The sequence below is a fragment of the Balaenoptera physalus genome, assembly GCF_965194825.1.
Source record: "Balaenoptera physalus genome assembly, chromosome: 12".
Lineage (NCBI taxonomy): Eukaryota > Metazoa > Chordata > Mammalia > Artiodactyla > Balaenopteridae > Balaenoptera > Balaenoptera physalus.
The window spans coordinates 49,501,822-49,528,498 of NC_138897.1; the positions used below are offsets into that span (position 1 = coordinate 49,501,822).

The 26,677-nt window shown below is 39.3% G+C and overlaps 1 protein-coding gene across 1 annotated transcript in view; it reads right to left on the minus strand.

Annotated features, from left to right (window-relative positions):
- The window catches only part of MEP1B (meprin A subunit beta), an 88,094-nt gene that overhangs the window by 17,540 nt on the left and 43,877 nt on the right, over positions 1–26,677 (minus strand). Inside the window, exons 3-8 of the mRNA XM_082416087.1 lie at positions 20,642–24,809; positions 16,526–16,657; positions 7,830–7,848; positions 6,928–6,972; positions 6,799–6,842; positions 3,516–3,594 (exon numbers count right to left, since the gene is read on the minus strand). Coding sequence (XP_082272213.1) covers positions 3,516–3,594; positions 6,799–6,842; positions 6,928–6,972; positions 7,830–7,848; positions 16,526–16,573 — 235 coding nt within the window. The 5' untranslated portion in view covers positions 16,574–16,657; positions 20,642–24,809. The remainder of the gene's footprint in view (positions 1–3,515; positions 3,595–6,798; positions 6,843–6,927; positions 6,973–7,829; positions 7,849–16,525; positions 16,658–20,641; positions 24,810–26,677) is intronic.

The following is a 26,677-nucleotide window of genomic DNA, read 5'->3' on the forward strand; positions in this document are numbered from 1 at the left end:
ATTTTTAATCAAAAGATTAAAATTAAAAATAAATATTTAAATAAGGAGAGGTTGGTAAAAGGGTACAAACTTTCAACTGTAAAATAAATAAGATCTGAGAATCTAATGTAAAACATGGTGACTAGGCTTCCCTGGTGGCGCAGTGGTTGAGAATCTGCCTGCCGATGCAGGGGACACGGGTTCGAGCCCTGGTCTGGGAAAATCCCGCATGCTGCGGAGCAACTGGGCCCTTGGGCCACAACTACTGAGCCTGCGCGTCTGGAGCCTGTGCTCCGCAACAAGAGAGGCCGCGACAGTGAGAGGCCCGCACACCGCGATGAAGAGTGGCCCCCGCTCACCGCAACTAGAGAAAGCCCCCGCAAAGAAACAAAGACCCAAAACAGCCAAAAATAAATAAATAAATAAATAAATTTATTAAAAAAAAAAAACATGGTGACTATAGTTGATAGTACTGTATTGCATAACTGAAATTTGCTAAGAGAGTAGATCATAAATGTTCTCACACACACAAAAAAGGAGAAATATGTGAGGTGATGGATGTGTTAGTTAACTCGATGTGGGAATCCTTTCACAATGTATACATATGTCAAATCACCACAATTACAATTTAAATATCTTATAATTTTGTCAATTATACCTCAATAAAGCTGAAATATTTTTAATTTTAATAAAACGTTTCAGATTTTCCCCAGTTCCAAAAGCCAATGAACATCATTCTCTCCTGATGTTACACAAGCTCTTTATAGCTTCTAATCCTATTAATTACTGTTGCTTTGGCTTTTTCTACCCTACTCTTGGTTTTTCATCTGTTTAATGGCCAATCTTCCCTTCTCAAAAATCTCTATCAGATCTCCCATCTATATCAATTCCAAAAAGTTGCTCTCCCAGGCTGAATTCCATTCTTTGCCATCTTCTTACTCAATACAATCTTCCTGGGTCATCCAATAAGATCCATTATCTATGAAGTACTTGTTATATGCAATGCACCATGTGAGAATCTCATCCATATCCATAGCTTCAACCATCTCCTATACCCTTAATAACTCCCTGTTAGATTTCTCTATCTTGAATGACCAGATCAGACACCAAGCCATTATATGATATCTCCACCACAGTGAGCCTGATGCATTTCAAATTCTGCATGCCAAAAACCAATTTCCACCACATTTCTCTATCCTACCCTCTCCAAGACATATTCCCTATTCTTGTTAAAGGTGTTACCATCCACCCAGTTGTCTAAGACATAATCTTGGACACTAGCACTTCTTTCCCTAGACTCACCTTCTTCTTGATCTCTTGGAGCCAATCACCAAATTTAATTGTCTCCTAAGCCTCTCTTAGAATTATCCACTCTTGTCTATCCTTGTTGAGAGAGTCTTGGTTCAGAAACTCTTTAATCTTTCTCTGAATTTCTTCAAGTCTAACTGATCTTCCCACTCTCTTTCTGTCCCACTGATAATACATCTTCTGTACTGCAACCAGAGTGATAACAATCTCACTTCTGCATTAAAACCTTTAGTGGTTTCACATTACCACTGGTATACACACCAAGTTCTTTAACATGGGAAAGATTCAAGTCCTTCCCAATCTGAAGTCTGCCTACCTGTTCAACTTCATTATCTCCCCGCTCTCAACCTACTTCCCACCAGGGGTTTTCTTCCTTTCCCCATGCCTTTGCACATAGTGATCCATCTTCCTAGAGCACGCTTCCCTTGCTGTCAGAGGCTGCACTGGCCCCCATAGTTCCCTTCTGTGAATTTGAAAGAGCCACCTCACTGTACACCAGAAACTAACACAATATTGTAAATCAAATATACTTGAAAGAAAGAAAGAAAGGAAGGGAGGGGCACCTCATCTGGGCAGATGTTGCAAGTGCTGGCCTGGCAGGTGGATGAATAGTACTTCATGCAAAGAAATGAATGCTCTGGGGCTTCCCTGGTGGCACAGTGATTAAGAATCCGCCTGCCAATGCAGGAGACAGGGGTTCAAGCCCTGGTCCGGGAAGATCCCACATGCCGCGGAGCAACTAAGCCCATGCGCCACAACTACTGAGCCTGCGCTCTGGAGCCCGCGAGCCACAACTACTGAGCCCATGTGCCACAATTACTGAAGCCCGTGCGCCTAGAGCCCATGCTCTGCAACAAGAGAAGCCACAGCAATAAGCCCGCGCACCACAACAAAGAGTAACCCCCACTCGCCACCACTAGAGAAAGCCCGCATGCAGCAATGAAGACCTGACATAGCCAAAAATAAATTAAAAAAAAAAAAAAGAAATGAATGCTCTTGATGAATATAATGCAAACTTAATTTCAGTCCCACTTGTGCCCCCTCCCCAGGCACCTATGTGTGGTGTACAACTTGCACAAGCTTCATGGCAGCCCTACTGCATAGGGTCACCTGCTCCCTAATGCGTATTCCTTTATATCTAGGTTGAGTTAAATGTCCTCCAGTGTGCTCCCATAACATTTTTTTTTTTTTTTAATTTTTTTATTTATTTATTTATTTATGGCTGCATTGGGTCTTCGTTTCTGTGCGAGGGCTTTCTCTTGTTGCGGCAAGTGGGGGCCACTCTTTCATTGCGGTGCGCGGGCCTCTCACTATCGTGGCCTCTCTTGTTGTGGAGCACAGGCTCCAGACACGCAGGCTTAGTAATTGTGGCTCACGGGCCTAGTTGCTCCGCGGCATGTGGGATCTTCCCAGACCAGGGCTCGAACCCGTGTCCCCTGCGTTGGCAGGCAGATTCTCAACCACTGCGTCACCAGGGAAGCCCTCCCATAACATTTTGAACATATCACTAATCATTACATTTATTGCATTCTATTATAATTAGCTTTTGGTTTAATCTGAATCTCTACCGAAATGTACGATATTTAAGGAAAAATTTCCCAAATGGCAGTTCCTAAACTGATGCTGGTCAAGGATATCATTTTTACTAAATGGGGACCATGTTTAGAGTTTTCCATTACAATAAATTTCTAATATAGAATAGCTGTTCTTTCTTTTGGATTAGGTTCTTCTGACTTTTTAGTATTAAAACATTATTTTATAAAAAAAAAAAGATGATAAAAGATGATAGTGGGTTTTTGTTGTTTAAATTCCTCACTTGTCCAAATAAAATATTAGTAAAATAATGACAGTTCCTAAGGTTTTGTTTGGTTGGTTGTTTCATGTTTCAAACTCATATGTAAAGTCTGAACATATATGAAACCACTGCTTTAAAATAAAGACTAGCTCCCTAATCTTTATGTCCCAAGCATCCAATACAGAGTAGGCGCTCCATAAATATTGGCTGAATTCATCCCTTTATTGGTCAAAACTCAGCAAATATTTCAGACAAAATCATTTAGGTTCTGTTCGTTTTTCATTTTGCTTATTTTTTTTAAAGTGTACTTAACCACACAAAACAACAAAGAAAAAAACCCTTAAAGGCCATGTGAGTCTTCCCTTGGAAATACTGTCATCATATTCTGTCAGGAACATACATTAGTTGTGGGCACTCCAAAGTGCATACTAACCCAAGCTATCGTCTAGAACATATGGAATAGTATGAGGCCATCTATATCTTTCTCCAATGACGGAATTTCTTTCTTGTACCTGTCAAAAATAAGTGGGAAAGGATTCATTGAATGTATCAGTCAAAAATTTATGAAACAATCAATAGTTAATCTAGAAATAAAGGAAGTTTTAAGCTTTCCCAGCCAGCCTAAACAAATTGCCAGTGTGTGTGCGTGCATGTACACATGTGTGTACGCCTACTTTTATCATATTATAACAAAGGTTTTAGGAGGACATCACTAATTTCTGGTTTTTTTAATAAGGAGAATGACAAGCATTAATATTTCCTTTAATCTTATCATTTCACTTCAATTATTCATATTTTTACATATCCTTGTAATAGCGCAAGTTCGTGGGCCTGACGCATAGTGAGGCCAAACAAACCGAAACATCAGAGTTTGGAGCAGAGAAAAGTTTATTGCAGGGCCATGCAAGGAGATGAGTGGCTCAGGCCCAAAAAAACCTCGAGCTCCCCAAAGGGTTTCGGCAAAGCATTTTTAAAGGCCAGGTGAGGGAGGGTGGTTGCAGGGTATGTGATCAGCTTATGCACAATTCTCTGATTGGCTGATGGGAAATCACTAATTTCTATCATTAATTTTGTTGATAAAGATGAAGAAGGCACCATGCAAAATCATGTAAATAATGATTGTTGGAAAACTGGACAATAAATATGGTAGATTCATAGACTAGTTTCCTATACTAGAGATTTAAAAATATACAAGAAGGAAGTGATAGCAAAACCTCAATCATCTTGATCTCATAATATCAGAAAAAAAGTCACATATGAGCTAGGCCAAAGTTTTCAAACAATTTTAAAGTATTTGAAATTTTTTTTTCCTGGTCCATTCATCCTTTATCAAGTATTTTTTTTTAACATCTTTATTAGAGTATAATTGCTTTAAAATAGTGTGTTAGTTTCTGCTTTAACAAAGCAGAATCAGCTATACATATAACAAAGTGAATCAGCTATACATATACATATATCCCCATATCTCCTCCCTCTTGCGTCTCCCTCCCAATTTTTATAATAGAAAGCTAATAATGTTTCATTAATGTATTCATCCAGCCAACAAAATGAACACTGTTCAAGAGTACAGAGATCCATTGGTAACCAAACGACCAATGTCTCTACCTTCCTAGAGCTCTTATCTAGTGGAGGAGACAAACAGCATGTAAGAAAACAGTCTAGGGACTTCCCTGGTGGCACAGTGGATAAGACTGCACACTCCCAATGCAGGGGGACCAGGTTCGATTCCTGGTCAGGGAACTAGATCCCACCTGCATGCCACAACTAAGAGTTCACATGCCACAACTAAGAGTCCACACGCTGCAACTAACAAGCCAGTGAGCCGCAACTAAGGAGCCCATGTGCCACAACTAAGGAGCTGGCGAGCTGTAACTAAGGAGCCCACCTGCCGCAACTAAGACCCCATGCAACCAAATAAATAAATATTTTTTTAAAAGCTTAAACAGGATATATTTAATAGTAGCAGAGGAAATGAAAAAGGGAGATGCGGACAAGAATAAAGGGATTAGGGGAGTGCATTAGATAAAGAGGTCAGGACAGGACTCTTTGAAAGGATGACATTGAAGGTGAAATGAGAGTGATAAGAAAGAGCCAGTATTGAAAGGGGCTCTGGAAAGATCATTCCAGACAGAGGAAACAGTAGTTACTCTGCTCTGAGGTAGGAATATGCCTGGTATATTTTGTTTTTTTTGTTTTTTTTGTTTTTTTTTAAACATCTTTATTGAAGTATAATTGCCTTACAATGGTGTGTTAGCTTCTGCTTTATAACAAAGTGAATCAGTTATACATATACAATATGTTCCCATTTCTCTTCCCCCTTGCATCTCCCTCCCTCCCACCCACCCCATCCCACCCCTCTAGGTGGTCACAAAGCACCGAGCTGATCTCCCTGTGCTATGCGGCTGCTTCCCACTAGTTATCTATTGCCTGGTATATTTTGCATGTTTGAGGCCAGTGGCCTAAGGAGATGAGATCAAAGAAGAGAGGAGATGGGAGGAGAGGTAGGCAGGAGTTAAATCATGCAAAGTCCTAAAGGCTGTGGGTAAATCTGGATATTATTCTAAATACGATAGGAAGCCATTGAGTTTCAAGCCAGGAAGTGAAATGGTGGTGTTGCTTATTTAAAAGTTCACTTTGCTGTGGGGGATAGGGGACAGGGGCAGGGTGGAAAAGATTCTAGGAGGGCAGGATTTGAAGTAGATAAATTAGGAGAAAAGTGGATTCTTTGGAGTATATATACGTTGGAGATAGAAATGATAGAACCTGCTGATGGAGTGGATGGTGGGGTAAGGGAAATGGAAGAAGCAAAGGTGACTCCTGGGTTTTTTACCTATTCAGTGGAGTGGGGAGAGGGAGTGGTGATGACTTTATGAAGAAGGAAAACTGGGGAGGAACAGCTTGTATGGGAAGTCAGAGTTTAGTTGAGGACACATTATGTTTGAGGTATCTTGTAGACATTCCAATGGAACTGATGGATGAGCATTGGGATAGACAAGTCAGGAGCTCAGGGGAAGGAATGAACCAGAGTTATACATTGGGAGTCATCAGCATAGAGATGACATTTAAAGCCCTGGTACAGGGTAGGATCAAGAAGGAGAGAAGAGCAGACCAAGGACTAAACCTCAGACACTGCAGCTCCGTTTCTTGAGCTGAAGTTCACAATGGGGGTTGAGGGATGTTTAAGCTCCCATAAACTACATGTAAGGTACCTGTGTTCATCTGTGTGCCATGATGCCTAGGTAAGAACCAGTACTCTTTATGAATAGTTTGGGAAGATCTTTATGTGGCAACACTATTCTCAGCTGTCAGAGTAGAAGTCACAAAACCTTTCTCTTATGGTAAAAACCTGATTCATTGAATTTACAAATTCAGTTTAATTTTGCTTCAACTGGCTTTAATCAGTGAGGTTCTATTTAAAAATGAAAATATCATATTGTTCCCATAATGAAAATCAGTCAGATCAATAAGACCAAAGCATACAAGGTGAGTGACGGTGGTTTTAACCACACAGAAATCTGAGTAATGAATGATGAAGATACTATTATATGAATCCCTTAGAGTATAAAGTATTCATTGACTAAATGTGTCAACTATGATTCTACACCCTTAGAGATAGCTGGGCTTAACAAAGCCCATGCTGTCCCATCATTCTCAGATACTCTATTTTAGCTTGCAGTGGTTAATTGAAGGTCTTTCCTTGCATTGTTTCAACTCACCCCATCAAGTCTGATGTCTCCCTCAAAAAGATCCAGTCCCAAATCTAAGAGGGAAGATAAAAATTTGTGTTAGCAAATTGGATTCAAACTTCCCACTTAATAAAGAATTTTTTTAAAAAATCCACAAACCTTCATTGATATCAAGTATATCCCGGTCAATTCCACCATCTACATCTTTAACAAAAAGAACAAAAACACAATGAACATTGTGTTTATGAAAGAAGAAAATCTTTATCAATTACCAATTAGAAGTAAGCAAGGTTCTTTTGCCTCAGATAAGAGAGTACCAGGCTCTGATTCAACATACATTGATTGATTGATTGATTGCTTGATCGATTGATTGAGACCTCCCATGAGCCAGGCTTGGGGCTATGGGGCTTTTGCATATATACTCTTGTTTTACCCATGTCCCTTGTATGCCAAATAACTTCAGGAATAAGAAATTGGTCATTCCATATAATATTAAGCTTAATTTGAAAGACTAGATTAGATGACTAGATTAAATAGGAAGCAAATGTTTAAATTTGGTCAAACCAGTCCAATCTACCCATATATTTATATTCCTTGCTAATAGTGTACCCTGGAAATCTCAAGCAAAATTCCTAATTTATAGTTGAATTATTCTTAAGTTGCAAAGGGGTAGATAATATGGCCAAGTCTCTAAGTGTACGACTGAATAGGACAGACATCAGGTCCATTTGACTTGACACAAAATAACAAAAATAATAATAGTAAGCATTTTATGGGATGCTGATGTGTCAGTCACTGTGTTTGGACTTTCTTATACCACCACTTATTTTTTTTTTTTTTCTGAGTAGGTGGAACCCTGGAGCAGAAACAATAAAACGTTCCTCAATAAATCAAAAGAAGCTGGCGCTTGATCAAAGTTCAGTGCAATTATGCAATAATGCAAATGCAATTATGCACTGTGCTTAGCATTAAATGTGTCCTAAGTTCTTCTGTTCTGTTGTTCTATTATTCACATAACCTTTTTTTACTATAACATAGGGCAAAACTCAAAATAGACTCACCAAAGATTTCTGGGGTTGGCTGGGAAACAAACACATAAAAAAGATATATTATTATGATGCTCGTGACATAAATGGTCTTATTGATTCCAATTTATATCTAACCATTTGTGGGGTTTTCTTTTTTCCTTAATATTATGGATTACTTTCTGGCATATACCCAGGAGAGCTAAATCAGAGTCTATGATAACTTTTTGACCCAAGGATCTTCTCATTTCATATAAAAAATGAAACAGCCTGTTGTATGGATTTGAAGGTGAAAGAAACAAGAAACCAACTTCACAGGTTGAAAAGAAGGCAGAACATAAGAGTCCTGCCCTCAATTAAGTGTTCACTTTAAACATGATTTAAAGTGAACATGATTCTAAAGAATTCATGGAGCTATGTTTGAAAAACCTAATAATTTATTCCCAATATTGAAATATTATTATAATTTTTAACTATGCTTTAAAAAGAAAATTTTATTGAAGACCTCATTAACCGTGGTTTACTTTCACATTTCTCTCAAGACTCCATCTTCAAAGTCAATACCAAATACTCCAGAAAAAAAATCTATGGCTATACTTTGCAATTGGAAAAAAAAAAAAACTTCTGAAAATAGATTCGCTACAGGTGACCAAATGAAACCCAGACCACATACCCAATGGAAAAAACTAAGTAAACCTGAGATTTCTTAGTGAAGTCTAGTTTAAAAAGCTCATGGGACTGGTAGACAGTAGGTCTGGGTTTTATTCCTGCTTCCACCAACTAACAGCAAGTCAGTTCACCTTCCTGATACTCAGAATATCTGTATAATATGGTCAGTGTCTGCTTTGCCTGGGTATTATGATGGTTATAAGATGTAATGTGAAAGAACTTGGTAAACTTTGTCATACAAATGTAAGGTACAATTTTATTTAAATACTTACCTGTAGATACTAGAATCTAGATACTAGGATCAGTTGGAGTGTTTGGCAAGCATGGGAATAACTGGTTGGATGATGACCATCCTTTTTGATATTAATTAGTGCCTTGATTGCCTCACACTTGGCCACACACAGGCACACACTCACAGAGTAATGCCAACACACCTCCTGAAAAAAGTCATCAAGTATTTGTTCATAATTACAGTTTTAATAAGTCTTCAATAGTATCTCCTGTTCTCACTGCTGTAGTTCTGTTCACAGAATATCAGCTCAACATAATAATTGTTATTTAAAAATCACAACTAAAGGTTCCCCCCCAGGCACTTGAAACTTCATTTAAAACCTTGATTATGGTTACCAGGCGATAAGGGGGGGAGAGATAAATTGGGAGATTGGGATTGACATACACACATATACACATATCTATATAAGATAGATAACTAATAAGAACCTGCTGTACAGCACAGGGGACTCTACTCAATACTCTGTAATGGCCCATATGGGAAAAGAATCTTAAAAATAAATAAATAAAGAGTGGCTCCATATATATGTATAACTGATTCACTTTGCTGTACACCTGAAACTAACACAACATTGTAAATCAACTACACTCCAATGCAAATTAAAAATAAATAAATAAAACAAACCTCAAGTTGGTTTGTGGTACCAACTACCTGTCACTGTAGAAAGACTGGTCTAACCTGATGAAGAAGCAGAAAAGAAATCCCATGCTACAAAACGTAAGTATTTGCTGTGCCCGCGACATTCATCATTCACTCCGTCGTGTCTCACATTACTGTAGCAGCAATATGTGTCACATTCCGCAGTAAAAATGGAATGATTTTCAAATTTCACATTTTACATCTTATGAAAAGAAAACTTGTTACACAACAATGAAACTGAAGATAAAACATAACTCTATGTCAGTGTCCCTGACTTTTCTTCTGGTGGGTCTTCTCACTTCCAGTACCCTGCCTGTCCCTGCTCGCCAAAAAGAAATGTTTATTTCATTGACACTTTGAAATTCCTTAAAAAACAAAAAACGAACGAACAGGTTTTTCTTTAATAATCGGTATCAACTACCCCCAATTTTTCTAATTGTTTTCTATACATTGTTTTCTTACCAAGCCAAAAACCTGGAGGAGGGCAGCAAAGAAAAGAAATGAAGGCAGATACCAAGAATCCATGCTGTCACTTCCAGCTGAAAGTTGCAAACTATGAAATTCAGAGTAGCATTTACTTTTTAAAAGGCAAACATCATAACGTATAGCCTTTGATCTTAATGATCCATCTGGCAGGTCAGCCCACTGCAGTAGTAATACCTCCAATCAAAAAGTTAAAGTCCAGTATCCTTAACACTGTTCTGCAGAGTTCATTGGTTGTTTTTTTGTGTGCAGGGTTTTTTTTGTTTTTTTTTTTCCTCCTGTGTCAACATTCAATAGCCGAGTGCCTGGCTGAGACCTGTTAATAAGTTCTCTAATGTATAATACTGGTCCCCAAGATTATTAAGTGCCATTTGAGGGAAAAAAATCCAATTAATTTCTAAACTCAATCTTTCAAATGGAAACATTTGTGAAGCTCTTTCTGCCCTTGTAGCCCTGAGCTGCTTTAATATATCCATGTATGTCCATGGCTGTTTATTGGTCATTCATTTAATAAAACTGTATTGAATTACAATACAAAATCCATTAATGTCCTAGAAACTTGGCATATTTGATATTCACATATAAAGTAGCAATAACAAAAGAGCAACATACGTCTCTCCTGAAAATTCCCATCAAGCAAAGTCAAGTGGGAGTTGTTAGAGGAAAAGACTAGGAAGGGTCACTGGTTTTCTGAAAAACTAGTGTCCCCAATCCATCTCTCAATTCTTTCTCACTTTTTCCTCCTGGGGTAATTTCTCTTTAGAGACAACCTACTCTCTCATTTCCCACACTTTCACTCTCAACTTAAGTGTGATGCAGGGTAATATTTTTGAAATATGAATTTTTCCCCTCAGTATTTCCTTCCCCACTCAAGATTGGTCTTTGCTCCATTCTGTGCTAATAAAAAGGATATGAAAAGACATGTAGGGGCTTCCCTGGTGGTGCAGTGGTTAAGAACCCGCCTGCCAATGCAGGGGACATGGGTTTGAGCCCTGGTCTGGGAAGATCCCACATGCCACAGAGCAACTAAGCCCGTGTGCCACAACTACTGAGCCCGTGTGCCACAACTACGGAAGCCTGCATGCCTAGAGCCCATGCTCCTCAACAAGAGAAGCCACTGCAATGAGAAGCCTGCGCACCACAACGAAGGGTAGCCCTTGCTCACCACAACTAGAGAAAGCCCATGTGCAGCAACAAAGACCCAACACAGCCAAAAAATAATTAAGTAATTAATTAATTTTTTTAAAAAAGACTAAAAAAGAGATCCAAGGAAACAGCAATACTCTACAAAAGAAAGCATGTCTTCAGCAGAGGAGAATAACTCCTAAGAAGCCAAGACTGGCCCAGAAGTATTAAAGAAAGCTACCAGGTCTGAGGGGCCACATGGATAGGAATAAGCCCAGAGATTAACCCACGTGCATATGGTCACCTAATTTATGACAAAGGAGGCAAGAACATACAATAGAGAAAAGACAGCCTCTTCAGTAAGTGGTGCTGGAGAAATCTGGACAGCTACATGTAAGAGAACGAAATCAGAACACTACCTAACACCATACACAGAAATAAATTCAAAATGGATTAAAGACCTAAATGTAAGACCAGACACTATAAAACTCTTAGAGGAAAACATAGGAAAAACACTCTTTGACATAAACCACAGCAAGATCTTTTTTGACCCACCTCCTAGAGTAACAGAAATAAAAACAAAGATAAACAAATGGGACTTAATTAAACTTAAAAGCTTTTGCACAGCAAAGGAAACCATAAACAAGACAAAAAGACAACCCTCAGAATGGGAGAAAATATTTGCAAATGAAACAACAGACAAAGGATTAATCTCCAAAATATACAAATAGCTCATGGAGCTCAATATCAAAAAAACAAACAATCCAATTAAAAAATGGATGGAAGACCTAAATAGACATTTCACCAAGAAAGATATACAGAAGGCCAAGAGGCACATGAAAAGATGCTGAACATCAGTAATTATTAGAGAAATACAAATCAAAACTACAATGACATATCACCTCAAAGTGGTCAGAATGGCCATTATCAAAAACTCTAGAAACAATAATGCTGGAAAGGGTGTGGTGAAAAGGGAACCCTCCTGCACTGTTGGTGGGAATGTAAGTTTATACAACCACTATAGAAAACAGTATGGAGGTTCCCTAAAAAACTAAAAATAGAACTACCATATGATCCAGCAATCCCACTACTGGGCATATACCCTGAGAAAAGCATAATTCAAAAACAGACATGTACCACAGTGTTCATTGCAGCACTATCTACAATAGCCAGGATGTGGAATCAACCTAAACATCCATCGACAGATGAATGGATCAAGAAGATGTGGCACATATATACAATGGAATATTACTCAGCCATAAAAAGAAACGAAATTGAGTTATTTGTAGTGAGGTGGATGGACCTAGAGTCTGTCATAAAGAGTGAAGTAAGGCAGAAAGAGAAAAACAAATACCGTATGCTAACGCATATATATGGAATCTAAAAAAAAATGGTACTGATGAACCTAGTGGCAGGGCAGGAATAAAGATGTAGACATAGAGAATGGACTTGAGGACACAGGTTGGGAGGGGGAAGCTGGGGCGAAGTGAGAGTAGCACTGACATATGTACACTACCGAATGTAAAATAGTTAGCCAGTGGGAAGCAGCAGCATAGCACAGGGAGATCAGCTCGGTGCTTTGTGACCACCTAGAGGGGTGGGATAGGGAGGGTGGGAGGGAGGCTCAAGAGGGAGGGGATATGGGGACATATGTATGCATACGGCTGATTCACTTTGTTGTACAACAGAAACTAACACAGTATTGTGAAGCAATTACACTCCAATAAAGTTCTATTAAAAAAAAAAAAAAGAATGTCTCCACAGCAGACTGCGCAGAATGACAACAAGGGACCAGACAGAGGGATGGATGTTTCAGAGGCTGCTTTTGAGGACACATGACATCAGGAGCAGATGGGACCGCAGCTGTTAAGTTTAGGCACAAGCCTAGGGGTAAAAGATGGAAATCCCGAACTGGCTGCAATTAAATATCTCCCACTTACGTGGATAGGGACCCAAAATAATAGCTATGGTTACAAAAAAATAAAGGTATTTATTATATACATCTCCTTTTGTGAGCTGAGATGTGAAACTGAGACTCCTGACTGCATTCTGTGTGTCGGGACAAGCAGCTCACATTCGAAGTTAGCAAATTGGAAGCAGGGAGATAAGAAGCAAGAGTTCTTACAGGACTGTTGGAGTCTGTTTTGGACCCTAATTACAGCATATGGACAGAGCCTTGTTACGAATCTCACAGAGAGTCATGGAGGCATGGCTGAAATCCAACTATAACGTGTTTTGACTACAGTTAATGGATACCTTTTACATTTCCTTTTTTCTGGGGTTGTCAATGATGCTCTTTAAGGCAGAAGCTACACTTGGCTTGTCTAACACACCTCCAGTTTCCCTCACTTGTACCCCACACCTAGGAAACTTTTTCAAGCTCATCATGGAATCTGAAGTTGGATCCCAGGAAAATGTCTGCCTCTGGTTGCCGGTCCTCCTCTGGTCTTCCTTTCTCCCAGGTAATATGGAAGGAACAGGCATTCGTGAACAGGAAACACAGTGCTTGAGATTCTAGGCCTTATGGATTGCTCTGAAAGCCTCTTAAACTATCGGGAAAGCATATTTCTCTTAGGAATGTGATTCTCAAGATCCCCATGGAATATGAGTACATTCTAGACCTTAGGGTAGCAGACCATGAGTGTAAAAAACTTCTTAACAGGAAACAGTACAGAGAGATTGCAACAAAGATCCAAAAGACTTTGTATCTTTCTTCTTGTAGTGCCTGTTTCCTTCACCTGACTCTCCTTCCCCCCATCAAAAAAATAGTTTTCCAGGAACAGAGTTATAGATACAGAGAATAAACAGGTGGTTGCCAGAGGAGATGGGGTGGGGGGAAGAAATAAATAGGTGAGAGAGATTAAGAGGTGTGGACTTCCAGCTGCAAAATAAATGAGTCATAGGTATGAAGTGTACAGTTCGGGGAATATAGTCAATAACTATGTAATATGTTTATCTGGTGACAGATGGTAACCAGACGTGTAGTGGTGATCATTTTGAAATGTATAGAAATATTGAATCACTATGTTGTGCAACAGGAACTAACATAGTGCTGTAGGTCAAGTACACTTCAAAAACAAACAAACTGGGCTTCCCTGGTGGCGCAGTGGTTGAGAATCTGCCTGCCAATGCAGGGGACACGGGTTCGAGCCCTGGTCTGGGAGGATCCCACATGCCACGGAGCAACTGGGCCCGTGAGTCACAATTACTGAGCCTGCGCGTCTGGAGCCTGTGCTCTGCAACAAGAGAGGCCGCAATGGTGAGAGGCCCGCGCACCGCGATGAAGAGTGGTCCCCACTTGCCACAACTAGAGAAAGCCCTCGCACAGAAACGAAGACCCAACACAGTCATAAATAAATAAATAAATAAATAAAAGAACGTGAATTTCTTTAAAAAAAAAAAAAAAAAAACTCATAGATAAAGAGATCGGATTTGTGGTACCCAGAGGCAGAGGGTAGGAGGAGGGGGAATTGAATGAAGGCAGTCAAAAGGCACAGACTTCCAGGTATGAGATAAATAAGATCTGCTTTCACCTTCTGAGAGGGTCCACATTCTGTCCATGGAATGTGTATCTCTCTAAATAAACTTGTTTTCACTTAAAAAAAAAAAAGATAAATAATATTAGGGGGCTTCCCTGGTGGCACAGTGATTAAGAATCTGCCTGCCAATGCAGGGGACACAGGTTTGAGCCCTGGTCCGGGAAGATACCACATGCCGTGGAGCAACTAAGTCCATGCACCACAACTACTGAGCCTGTGAACCACAACTACCGAACCCATGTGCCACAACTACTGAGCCCGTGTGCCACAACTACTGAAGCCCGCACGCCTAGAGCCCATGCTCCGCAACAAGAGAAGCTACTGCAATGAGAAGCCTGCTAGCTGCAACTAGAGAAAGCCCACGCACAAAAATGAAGACCGACCCAATGCAGCCAAAAATTAAATAAATAAATAAATTTATTAAAAATAATAATAATAAATAAATAAGTACTAGGGATGTAATGTACAACATGGTAAATATAATGAACGTTGCTATGAGTTCTATATGAAAGTTAGGAGAGTAAACCCTAAGAGTTCTCATCACAAGGAAAACTATTTTTTTCTGCTTCTTTAATTTTGTATCTCCATGAGATGATGGGTGTTTACCATACACTGTGATAATTATTTCACAGTGTATGTAACTCAAATCATTATGTATGTAGGCAAATCACCTTAAGCTTACACAGTGCTGTATGTCAATTATTTCGCAATAAAACTGGATGAAAAAAAAGTTTTGTAAGTTATTTCATTAATTTCCCAATGCTAACTTTTTAATGAAATCTTATAAGCACTTCTATAACATACTGGGGAGGTACATAAATTTAAATTTAATTAAATGGATCTAGGAAAAAGGAAAAGAATGGGGGGGTGTGGTGACTAGAGAAGTCCCTGGGCAGCTAGGGGGACACAAATTCAATAGGGGTCCAGCCAAGTGAAGGGCAGAAGAGCTCCTAAGACATCTGCACCCCCTGGCGCTGAACAGACTAAATCATGTTCTTCACACAGATCTTCTAAGCCCCTCCCCACATTACCGTCTCTTACCCCATTTTTCAAAATTGTGGTAAGTTACTGTATTAGTCAGCGTTCTCCAGGGAAACAGAACCGATAGGATGTATATATAGATAGAGAAAGAAATTTATTTTAAGGAATTGGCTCACGTCATTGTGGAGGCTTGCCAGTCCAAACTCTGCAGAGTGGGCCGGCAGGTTGGAGACCCAGAGAAAAGCTGATGCTGCAGCTTGTGTTCAAAGGCAGTCTGCTGGCAGGATCTCCTCTTCTTCTGGGGACCTCTGTCTTTTGTCTCTTCAACCCTTCAACTGATTAGATGAGGCTCACCCACAGTACGGAGAGTAATCTGCTACTCAAAGGCTACTGATTTAAATGTTAATATCATCTAAAAATACTTTCACAGGGACATTTAGGCTTGTGTTTGACCAAATATCTGGACACTGTGGCCTAGCCAGGTTGACACAGGAAACGAACCATCCTGTGATGGTTACCTTTTTGCTGCTCTTCTTTTATGGCCAGACTCTTCATGATCACCTGTTTATGGGATGGCTACTGGTCATGCTAGAGGTGACTACTGTTGCCACTTAATACAAGTGGCTTGATTGTCAGCTACACCCCTGGCTGAAGACAAAGATGTTATGTATCATAGTGCACAAGGACCACGAATGACAATACAGTCACATCTTTGATCAAAGGACTGGGAGTAACCTTTGAGACGTCAAGAAGCCAGCTGGCTGAGGGAGTGAGGAACAATTCTATTCCTACACAGAATGATCCTTCTTCAAATCTCTGCACTGGTTTCATAGAAGAAGCTCTTCTGCTAAGAGGCAGCCCACAAAGAAACAGAGTGAGGGAAATCGCCGCAGCACGATGAGATAAACAGCGTCCTGCCATCACTACAAAAGGATCAACAGGTGGCTCCGAAAGTTCTGCAACCCTAATCTAGTTCAGCTGGCCTGGTGCCATTAAGAATTCACCCCAAGCTCCAACAGGTCCAGAGCGGGCATCCACTGATAGCCGTTCATCTACTTCATGAGATTGCCCAAGAGTTTTAATGCCCTCAAACTCCAGTCCAGTTTACTTCTCCTGTAGCTCAGGCCTGCAAACACCTGGAAGAAGGGATGAATCATTCCTTCTTCATGCTTTGGTTGCACTTATGTATGGCACTCATTACCCAAAAGTATAGTTATTATTTACAAATCTTCCTCTCCCAAGTAACTGACTGAAATCAGTCTCATTGAAATTTGTAACTCCAGTACTTGGCACTTAATAGGTGCTTGGTAAACATTTGCTGGGAGAAATGGGAATAAACTATGGAAAATCAGTATCTAGAAAATGCTCTAATTTCTGTAAGCCTATCCCAATGCCACTAGGCGCATAGCATTTTTTTATGGGCACAGAGGCCAACAAAACCACATGTTTTTGTCCTGAGTGTTTTTGTCCAATAAGAACTAACATTTCCCACTGGGAAGAAATGTAAGGCTTTGTTGTGATCGATTGTTACGGGTTTCCTGTGTACACATCAACGCTTCATGGTTTGGTTGAGCCAAATCAGACTTACGTGCAAAATGACATAAGAGTACTTCCCGAGAGTGGGGTTGTGTATGCCCGACACTAACACAGTTCAAAAGGCACTCATCAATATGAATGTATTCAGTGTAAGCTCACTCCATTCATTCTCAAGAAAATTTCAGCCAAATACCCAATAACCATAGTTTGTCAGTTGCTCTTTAAGTAAATATGGTGTTTTTTCATGGAATGAGAAAAGCAGCTAAATCAGTTCACATCTCAAGCAATCACATAAGTGCTTTTCCTCAAAAACATGTAAGTTGAGAGCATGGGTCATTGGCTATTTGGGTCAGCTAAGATGACACTGTTATAGGCCCTGAGATACAATCACTAAAGTGCCACTAATCTGGTTTAACAACTAGCAGGTGGCACGTTCCATGTGCCCAACACAACGTGCGTCATCCAGCCTGTTTTCCCCTGCGTCGGCTTTTTTGTTTCATTTTGTTTTACAGTGTCCTGCAGAGGTAAGCCACCCAGATGTGTGCTGAAATGACAACTACTTTACAAAGAATACGTAAATGACACTACCTGCTGTGCAACAACAGAAAGAGAGCATGAGGTAAACAAGGTCCCACACAGTGTGCAAGACCAGACTGGTGCACTGGGGGATGAACTTGACTCTGCTACGTTGGATTGTTCAAGTGTCTGGTGTCAGTGGCACTGCTTAAGCCTTTGCTGCTTCTGGCAGGAGAAATCTTGCTGGGCAGAAGCAAAGGAAATTTGAGAGACTAGTCTTCTTTCTTCCTTCCATTTTCTGGACTCCAGCTTTTAACTCGCAATAACATTAAGCCTGGGTCACTTTAACCACAAAAATTACTGAGGAAGAAAAGCTTGAGTGTATGATTCACTTCATTGTCGTCGACTGTGAATGGAAGGGATCTCTGAAGCACTCAGCCAGGGTGTCTGGCCCCTGGTCCTTCTTGACACGTGGGCATTCCTCTGCAGCTGTCCCCTAACTTTTTCTTTTGAAACTCATTTTCATTCTGAAAGATGATTGAGGACCCCCAAAGAAATTTTATTGTTCTGAGCTACCTATCAATATTGACCTTATTAAAAACTAAAACTGAGGGAATTCTCCAGTGGTCCAGTGGATAGGAATCCGGGCTGTCACTGCTGAGGGCCCTGGTTCAACCCCTGATCAGGGAATTAAAATCATAAGCCACACGGCGTGACCAAAAGGAAAAAAAAAAAAATTAAAACTGAGAAAAAATTTTAACTGAATGTAATTCATTTTAAAATAACAATTTAAAACCTAGTGTCTGTTAACATAAATAATATACTTTAATGAAAAATAAGTACATATTAAAAGCACAAATATAAATTAGTGAGAAGAGTGGCATCGTTTTCTGTTTCTGCAAATCTCTTAATGTCTGGCTTAATAGAAGACAGTTGGATTCTCAGATGCACTTCTGTGTTCAATTCCTTGCAACGTATTGTTATGATTAAGGTATATGAAGAAAATTTGGCCTCAAACAGAAGTGTCAGTTGAGAAAGGAAGGAGTGTTTCAATAGCTTTTTTGGGATAATTGTGGCGGATCTTCTCAAATACTACACCCAAACTTGACAAGCTGTAGTTTCTTAAACCACATCAATGAACTTTTCGTACTCTGTTATATTAAAATCCATTGGTCCATCTTGCATTTTGAATGGATCCTCTACTTATGCATTGTAACATCATTCATCTTTTAGAAAATCTAGATCTTCCAAACGTTAACACATTTAATTGTACATTATTAGATAAGTCTCTTTGTTAACATCACCATCAATCTCATCAGAAATGTTTATAAGTATTTGGGAAACTGTCAAATTCGTGATGGCAGATACAAGTTTTCCACAATTCTAACTTTCTCTTGAAAGCTCCATTTTTATCATTGACAATAAATACTGCTAGTTGGTTTCCTGGACATTTTAGGCTCATTCCATTCATTTGCCAAAAAATTTCTGTCAAATACCTAATAACCATAGTTTTGTCTGTCAGCTGTTCTTTAAGTAAATATGGTGTTCCAGGAAAAAAACAACTAGTTCAGCTCACATCTCAAGCAATCACACCAATAATTTTCCTCAAGGCAAAGATCGTATTTTGGAATGTAGCAAAAGTGCTCTGTGTGAACTTTCCACTTTGTCACACATAATGTTAAAAAGATGTGCACTCAAAGGTCTAGATTTAACAAAATTACTTTTTATAGCTTCATCAGGACATTTTAAAGGTAGACTGTTCTGTTGTTGATTTTACCGCAAGTGCCTGGCAGTAAAGAATACAATGACTACTGTGCCAGTGCCTTTGCGTCAAGGTGCACTGTCAACACAGCCAAAAAAAAAAAAAAAAGGCCAAAATGTCAGTATTTTATGAAAATAGTTTGACCTGTGGAGCCCTAAAAGGGTCTCAGGGACACTCAGGGGCCTGTGGACCACACTTTGAGAACCGTTGCCTTATAGTGAGGGGAAAGATAGCATGAGACTCAAAAAGACTGGGGTTTAAATCCTTAGCTAAGAACTTCAGCTACTTATTAGCTACCTGAGCATGGGAAAGAAACTCTCTGAGTCTCAACTTTCTTACGTGTAAAATAGAAATAATAAAATAAATGGGCATGATTAGTATATTTTAAAAATTATATGTATAAAGTTAGTGCCTAGAATATAGACCAAACTAGGGTATGAACCAGAGATGTGTGTAAAAGGGAGTTCATGAACAAAGGAAAATATGGAAAACTACACTATTCTTTACTTAACATATTCATGCATTCATTCCAAAATATTTACAGAGAGCCACAGCCAGACACTGTGCTAGGTGATGGGGATATAGAAACAAATGACATGAACCCTGCTCTTAAATAGTTTACAGGGGCATTTAAATCACGTAAGATTCAATCTGATGAGTGTTATAAAAGAAGGTATACACCAAGTGCCAGGGTCAAGCAGTAAAATACCTGCTTATAATCTATGGCTGGATTTAGGAAGCCAGTTTCAAAGGAGAGATGGGCTCTTGGGGCAATCCGAGTGGAGAAGACTACAGAAAGCCTGGTTTTGACAGGGTTTACTGGTCACCAAAGTGCCAGGTGGGCTAAGAAGGAGAGGGGGAGCCCCACCATTCTGAAGTACAAACTATGCCCTCAGATGGGGAGGAGAGTCACAGTGAGAGTGCCATGAGTACCAGATTTTCAGGTCCCCACCATGGTGGTGGGAAGCAGCAGCAGCTGATACTCATACATACATCATGGGAAACTTCAGCTATAGATAAATAATGTTCAGCTGTTCTATGACTGAGGCCTTTGCTTTGACAGGTGCTGCTATGGGTTCTGGGCCCTCAAGTTGCTGACTTTGTGTGGCCAGAAGGAGAAGATGTTCATGGAGGAGGTGAGATGTGATTCATTGCAGGTTTGGGTAAGAATAAAAGGGAAAGAACAACATTTGCTGAAAGTGTCATAATTTAAGCCGCTGGTCACTGTTTCCATGGAGCTGGCTCCCCGGATGAGAGTTCTGAAGAGTTATGTCTGGGCCTGGGACACAAAAGAATGACACCTCACCTCACAGATGAAGTCATCATTGTTTTCAGACAAAGCAGACAGGACATACAGGCTACTGTTCCATCTTCATCTGAGAGAGGAAAAAGAGAGATAATGAATTACCATGGTAATGTGTCATCTTACATGTGAGCTTAAGGAATTTACTACCAGCAGTAGACATTTCAGGGCTGAGGACTATGAGACAAGAAAAACCAGGGACTTCCCTGGTGGTCCAGTGGGTAAGGCAGAGGGCTCCCAATGCAGGGGTCCCGGGTTCGATCCCTGGTCGGGGAACTAGATCCCACATGCCGCAGCTAAAGATCCCACGTGCCGTGCAACTAAGACCTGGTGCAGCCAAAATAAGTAAATAAATATTAAAAAAAAAAAAAAAAAAAAGAATAACCAGCATATCTCACAAACTGGCCCTAAAACTGGTCCTGCATAGTGAAGTGACTTGAATAGCTTTAACTACCCTAGAAACTTCTGAGGATGACTCTATCATAGGTTATCTTTTGCACTAATGTAGATATTTTCCAGTATGAGTTTATGAACAAGGGAAAGAGAGATAAGTTCACAGTCATACCTTTACATCATGGTATCCTTACTAAATGTATGGTTAAATGTTTGGATGGGCGGTTGGATGGACGGATGGGAAACTGGGTTAGTGGTGGTTTGGTGTGAAATGTGAACTTGAGAGCTAAAGATGAAATACATTTTGGAAGAAATTAAAATCTTCTAAGGAAGGGTGCTTCAGGAGAGCTGTGTGGGGTCATTTGCCCAGAGAATGCAGAGCACAATTCAGAGTCATAGCTCTGGCCTTGATCTGGACATTGGAAATCACTGTGAACATCTCAAATACTCCAGGGCACTTACTTTCTGTCTAACTGATGTGGTATCAGGAGAGTTAGGGGTAATTCTTCTGGGAGCTTTGAGATCAGAGACAGCCTCAGAATCTCTCAGGTTTGAGAGTTATTTGGTGTCTGTAATCCTCCCACATAACAATTCATGATCATGGGGCATCCTTCAACCTCCGTTGAGCTTAACTTGAGATCCATAGCCATGGATAGAATTCAGGGGTTCTGTGAATTAAATAGAGGAAATATTATAATTACATCTTAATATCATTCACCTCTATTTAAAATGTATCTTTTCCCTCCATCGCAAAAATAGGCAACAAACCCTAGTGGTACCTGTGATTTTGTCATCAATAAAAATAACAAATATTTTCATATCAGATCACAGTATGTTGATATCTCAAAATATTCTTTATACTCATTGCTGATTTGAATTATGGTAGTTATTTGGCCCACAGCTAGATCTTGTCATTTAATACATTAGTAGACACATGTATTACTATGTCACAAACGTATTTGTTTTGCTAACTGTATTTTAATATAATTGGTTTCCTTTGTAATTCTATGTATTTTATTTGTGCATTTAAAACTTTATTCTGCTCCAAAGGAGACATACAGATGGCCAAGAGACACATGAAAAGATGCTCAACATCACTAATTATTAGAGAAATGCAAATCAAAACTACAATGAGATATCACCTCACACTGGTCAGAATGGTCATCATCAAAAAGTCTACCAAATGTAAAATAGATAGCTAGTGGGAAGCAGTCACATAGCACAGGGAGATCAGCTCGGTGCTTTGTGACCACCTAGAGGGGTGGGATAGGGAGGGTGGAAGGGAGATGCAAGAGGGAGGAGATATGGGGATATATGTATATGTATAGCTGAGTCACTTTGTTATAAAGCAGAAACTAACACACCACTGTAAAGCAATTATACTCCAATAAAGATGTTAAAGAAAAAAAGTCTACAAACTATAAATGGGAGAGGGTGTGGAGAAAAGGGACCCCTCCTACACTGTTGGTAAGAATGTAAATTGGTACAGCCACTATGGAGAACAGTATGGAGGTTCCTTAAAAAACTAAAAATAGAGCTACTTTATAATCCAGCAATCCCACTCCTGGGCATATACCCAGAGAAAAACATGGTTCAAAAGGATACATGCACCCCAATGTTCATTACAGCACTGTTTACAGTAGCCAAGACATGGAAGCAACCTAAATGTCCATTGACAGATGAATGGATAAAGAAGATGTGGTACATATACACAATGGAATACTACTCAGCCATTAAAAAGAATGAAATAATGCCATTTGCAGCAACATGGATGGACCTGGAGATTATCATACTAAGTAAACTGAGTCAGACAGAGAAAGACAAATATCATATGATATCACTTATATGTGGAATCTTTAAAAAGTGATACAAACGAACTTATTTATAAAACAGAAATAGACTCACAGACTTAGAAAACAAACTTATGGTTACCAAAGGGGAAAGGTGAGGGGGAGGGATAAACTGGGAGTTTGGGATTGACATACACACTACACTATATTTAAAATAGATAACCAACAAGGACCTACCGTATAGCACAGGGAACTCTGCTCCATATTCTGTAATAACCTAAATTGGAAAAGAATTTGAAAAAGAATAGATATATGTATATGTATAACTGAATCACTTTGCTGTACACCTGAAACCAACACAATGTTGTAAATCAGCTATAATCCAATATAAAATAAAATTTTTTTCTAAAAAGGCAATAAAAAATTAAAAGTTACAAACAAATATTTTCAAAAGCAGAATTACACCCATTATTTTATGGGGAAAAATTATATTTGCATAATGTGGTATGTTAGTATTTTTAGTACATTTTAGTATATTTGAAGAGACGTGAAGTGAGGTCCCAATTAAGAGAGCAGACACAGGGCTTCAAAAGTCTGAAAACTGCACTGGACCATACAACCCAGCAATCCCACGACTGGGCATATACCCTGAGAAAACCATAATTCAAAGAGTGTCATGTACTACAATGTTCACTGCAGCTCTATTTACAATAGCCAGGACATGGAAGCAACCTACGTGTCCATCGATAGATGAATGGATAAAGAAGATGTGGCGCATATATACAATGGAATATTACTCAGCCATAAAATGGAACGAAATTGAGTTATTTGTAGTGAGGTGGTTGGACCTAGAGTCTGTCATACAGAGTGAAGTAAGTCAGAAAGAGAAAAACAAATACTGTTTGCTAACACATATATATGGAATCCAAAAAAAAAAAAGTTTATGAAGAACCTAGGGGCAGGACAGGAATAAAGACACAGACGTCAAGAATGGACTTGAGCACATGGGGAGAGGGAAGGGTAAGCTGGGATGAAGTGAGAGAGTAGCATGGACATATATACACTACCAAATGTAAAATAGATAGCTAGTGGGAAGCAGCCGCCTAGCACAGGGAGATCAGCTCAGTGCTTTGTGACCACCTAGAGGGGTGGGATAGGGAGGGTGGGAGGGAGACGCAAGAGGGAGGAGATATGGGGATATATGTATATGTATAGCTGATTCACTTTGTTATAAAGCAGAAACTAACACACCATTGTAAAGCAATTATACTACAATAAAGATGTTTTAAAAAAAAACAAAAAAACTGCACCAGCCTGAAGTTGTAACTTGTCCTCTTGACTCCCATGAGGTTCAGACTTTATGCCCTGGGAAGATTCCCAACCATGGCATCCTTTTCACCTTCCTCTCACCAGCTTCTCCATCCTCTCATCACCCTCTCTCAGCCCTCGCTTTCAGCTTCACCCCTCTGCCCCTGGCACTGAACCTTCTGAGTCCCAGTCTTAACAATCCTTCAGTGACAAAGGTGGGCTTATCTGGAGGTCTCTGAGGAAACCAGACACAGCATTTCTGGTGGAGAGAGGAAAAGCCAAGAAAAATGACACAGTAGAATTCCAACTCACAGAAGACCAGGTGCCCTCCCTTAGAGGTTCACAGATCTGGGCAGAGGAAAGTCCAGCTAACATCCCACCCAAGCAGAATACACATTCTTTTCAATTGCACATGGAACATTCTCCAGGATAGATCACATACTAGGCCACAAAACAAGTCTCAATAATTTAAGAGGATTGAAATCATATCAAGTATCTTTCCTGACCACAGCAGTATGAGGCTAGAAATTAACAAGAAACAAACTGCAAAATACACAAACATGTGGAGGCTAAACAATATGATACTAAACAACTAATGAGTCACTGGAAAAATCAAAGAGGAAATTAAAAAGTACCTGGACACTGGGACTTCCCTGGTGGCACAGTGGTTAAGAATCTGCCTGCCAATGCAAGGGACACAGGTTCAATGTCTGGTCTGGGAAGATCCCACATGCCACAGAGCAACTAAGCCCATGCACCACAAAAACTGAGCCTGTGCCCTAGAGCCCACGAGCCACAACTACTGAGCCCGTGCTCCCCAACAAGAGAAGCCACCACAATGAGAAGCCCATGCACTGCAATGAAGAGTAGACCCCGCTCTCTGCAACTAGTGAAAGCCCGTGTGCAGCAGCAAAGACCCAGTGCAGCCAAAAATAAATAAAAAATAATAATAATTTAAAAAAATTTTTAAAGATATGTGGAGACAAATGAAAACGAAAAGACAATGAACCAAAATCTATGGGATACAGCAAAAGCAGTTCTAAGAGGAAGTTTATAGCAATACAATCCTACCTCAGGAAACAAGAAAAATCCCGAATAGACCATTTAACCTTACACCCAAAGGAACTAGGAAAAGAAGAACAAACAAAACCTAAAGTTCGAAGGAAAGAAATAATAAAGATCAGAATGGAAACAAATGAAATAGAAACTAGAAAAAAAAGAAAAGAAAGAAAGTAAGAAAGAAGACCCCAAAAAATGAAATCAGAAATGAAAGAGAGGTTACAACTGACAGTACAGAAATACAAAGGGTCATAAGAGATTACTACCAGCAATTATACACCAATAGAATAGACAACCTAGAAGAAATGAATAAATTCCTAGAAATGTACAGTCTCCTAAGACAGAAACAGGAAGAAATAGAAAATATGAAACAAACTGCCATTAATGAAATCAAATTAGTAATAAAAAACTCTCAAGAAACAAAAGTCCAGGACCAGATGGCTTCAAGGGTGAATTCTACCAAATATTTACAGAAGAGTTAAGATCTAACCTTCTCAAATTATTCCAAAAACTTGAAGAGGAATGAAAGCTTCTGAACTTATTCTACAAGGTCAGCAATGACCCTGATATCAAAATGAAAGACATCACAAAAAAGGAAAATTAAAGTTCAATATCACTGATGAACATGATGCAAAAATCCTCAATAAAATATACCAAAACCAAATGCAACAACACATTGGATCATACACCATGGTCAAATCTGCAAAACAATCAATGTGATACACCACATTAACAAACTGAAGAACAAAAATCATATGACCATCTCAATAGATGCAGAAAAAGCTTTTGACAAAATTCAACGTCCATTTATGATAAAAAAAATATTCTTAACAAAGTGGGTATAAAGGAAACATTTCTCAATATAATAAAGGCCATATATGGCAAGCCTACAGCTAACATCATAATCAATGGTGAAAAGCTAAACGCTTTTCCTCTTTGATCAAGAACAAGACAAGGATGCCCACTCTCACCACTTTTATTCAACATAGTATTGGAAGTCACAGCCATGAAAATCAGACAAGAAAAATAAATAAAAGAAATCTAAATTGGAAAGAAGTAAAATTGTCACTGTTTGCAGATGACATCATACTATATATAGAAAATCCTAAAGATGCTACCAAAAAATCATTAGAACAAATAAATGAATTCAGTAAAGTTGCAGGATATAAAATTAATATTCTGAAATCTGTTGTGTTTCTATGCACTAATAACGAACTATCAGAAAAAGAAATTAAGAAAACAATCCCATTTATAACTGCATCAGAAAGAATAAAATACTTAGGAATAAATCTAACCAAGGCGGTAGAAGATCTGTTCTTGGAAAACTGTAAGACGGTGATAAAAGAAACTGAAGATGACACAAACAAATGCAAAAATACACCATACCACAAATTGGAAGGATTAATATTGTAAAAATGGCCATACTACCCAAGGCAATATACAGATTCAAAGCAATCCCTGTCAAAATACCAATGGCATTTTTCACAGA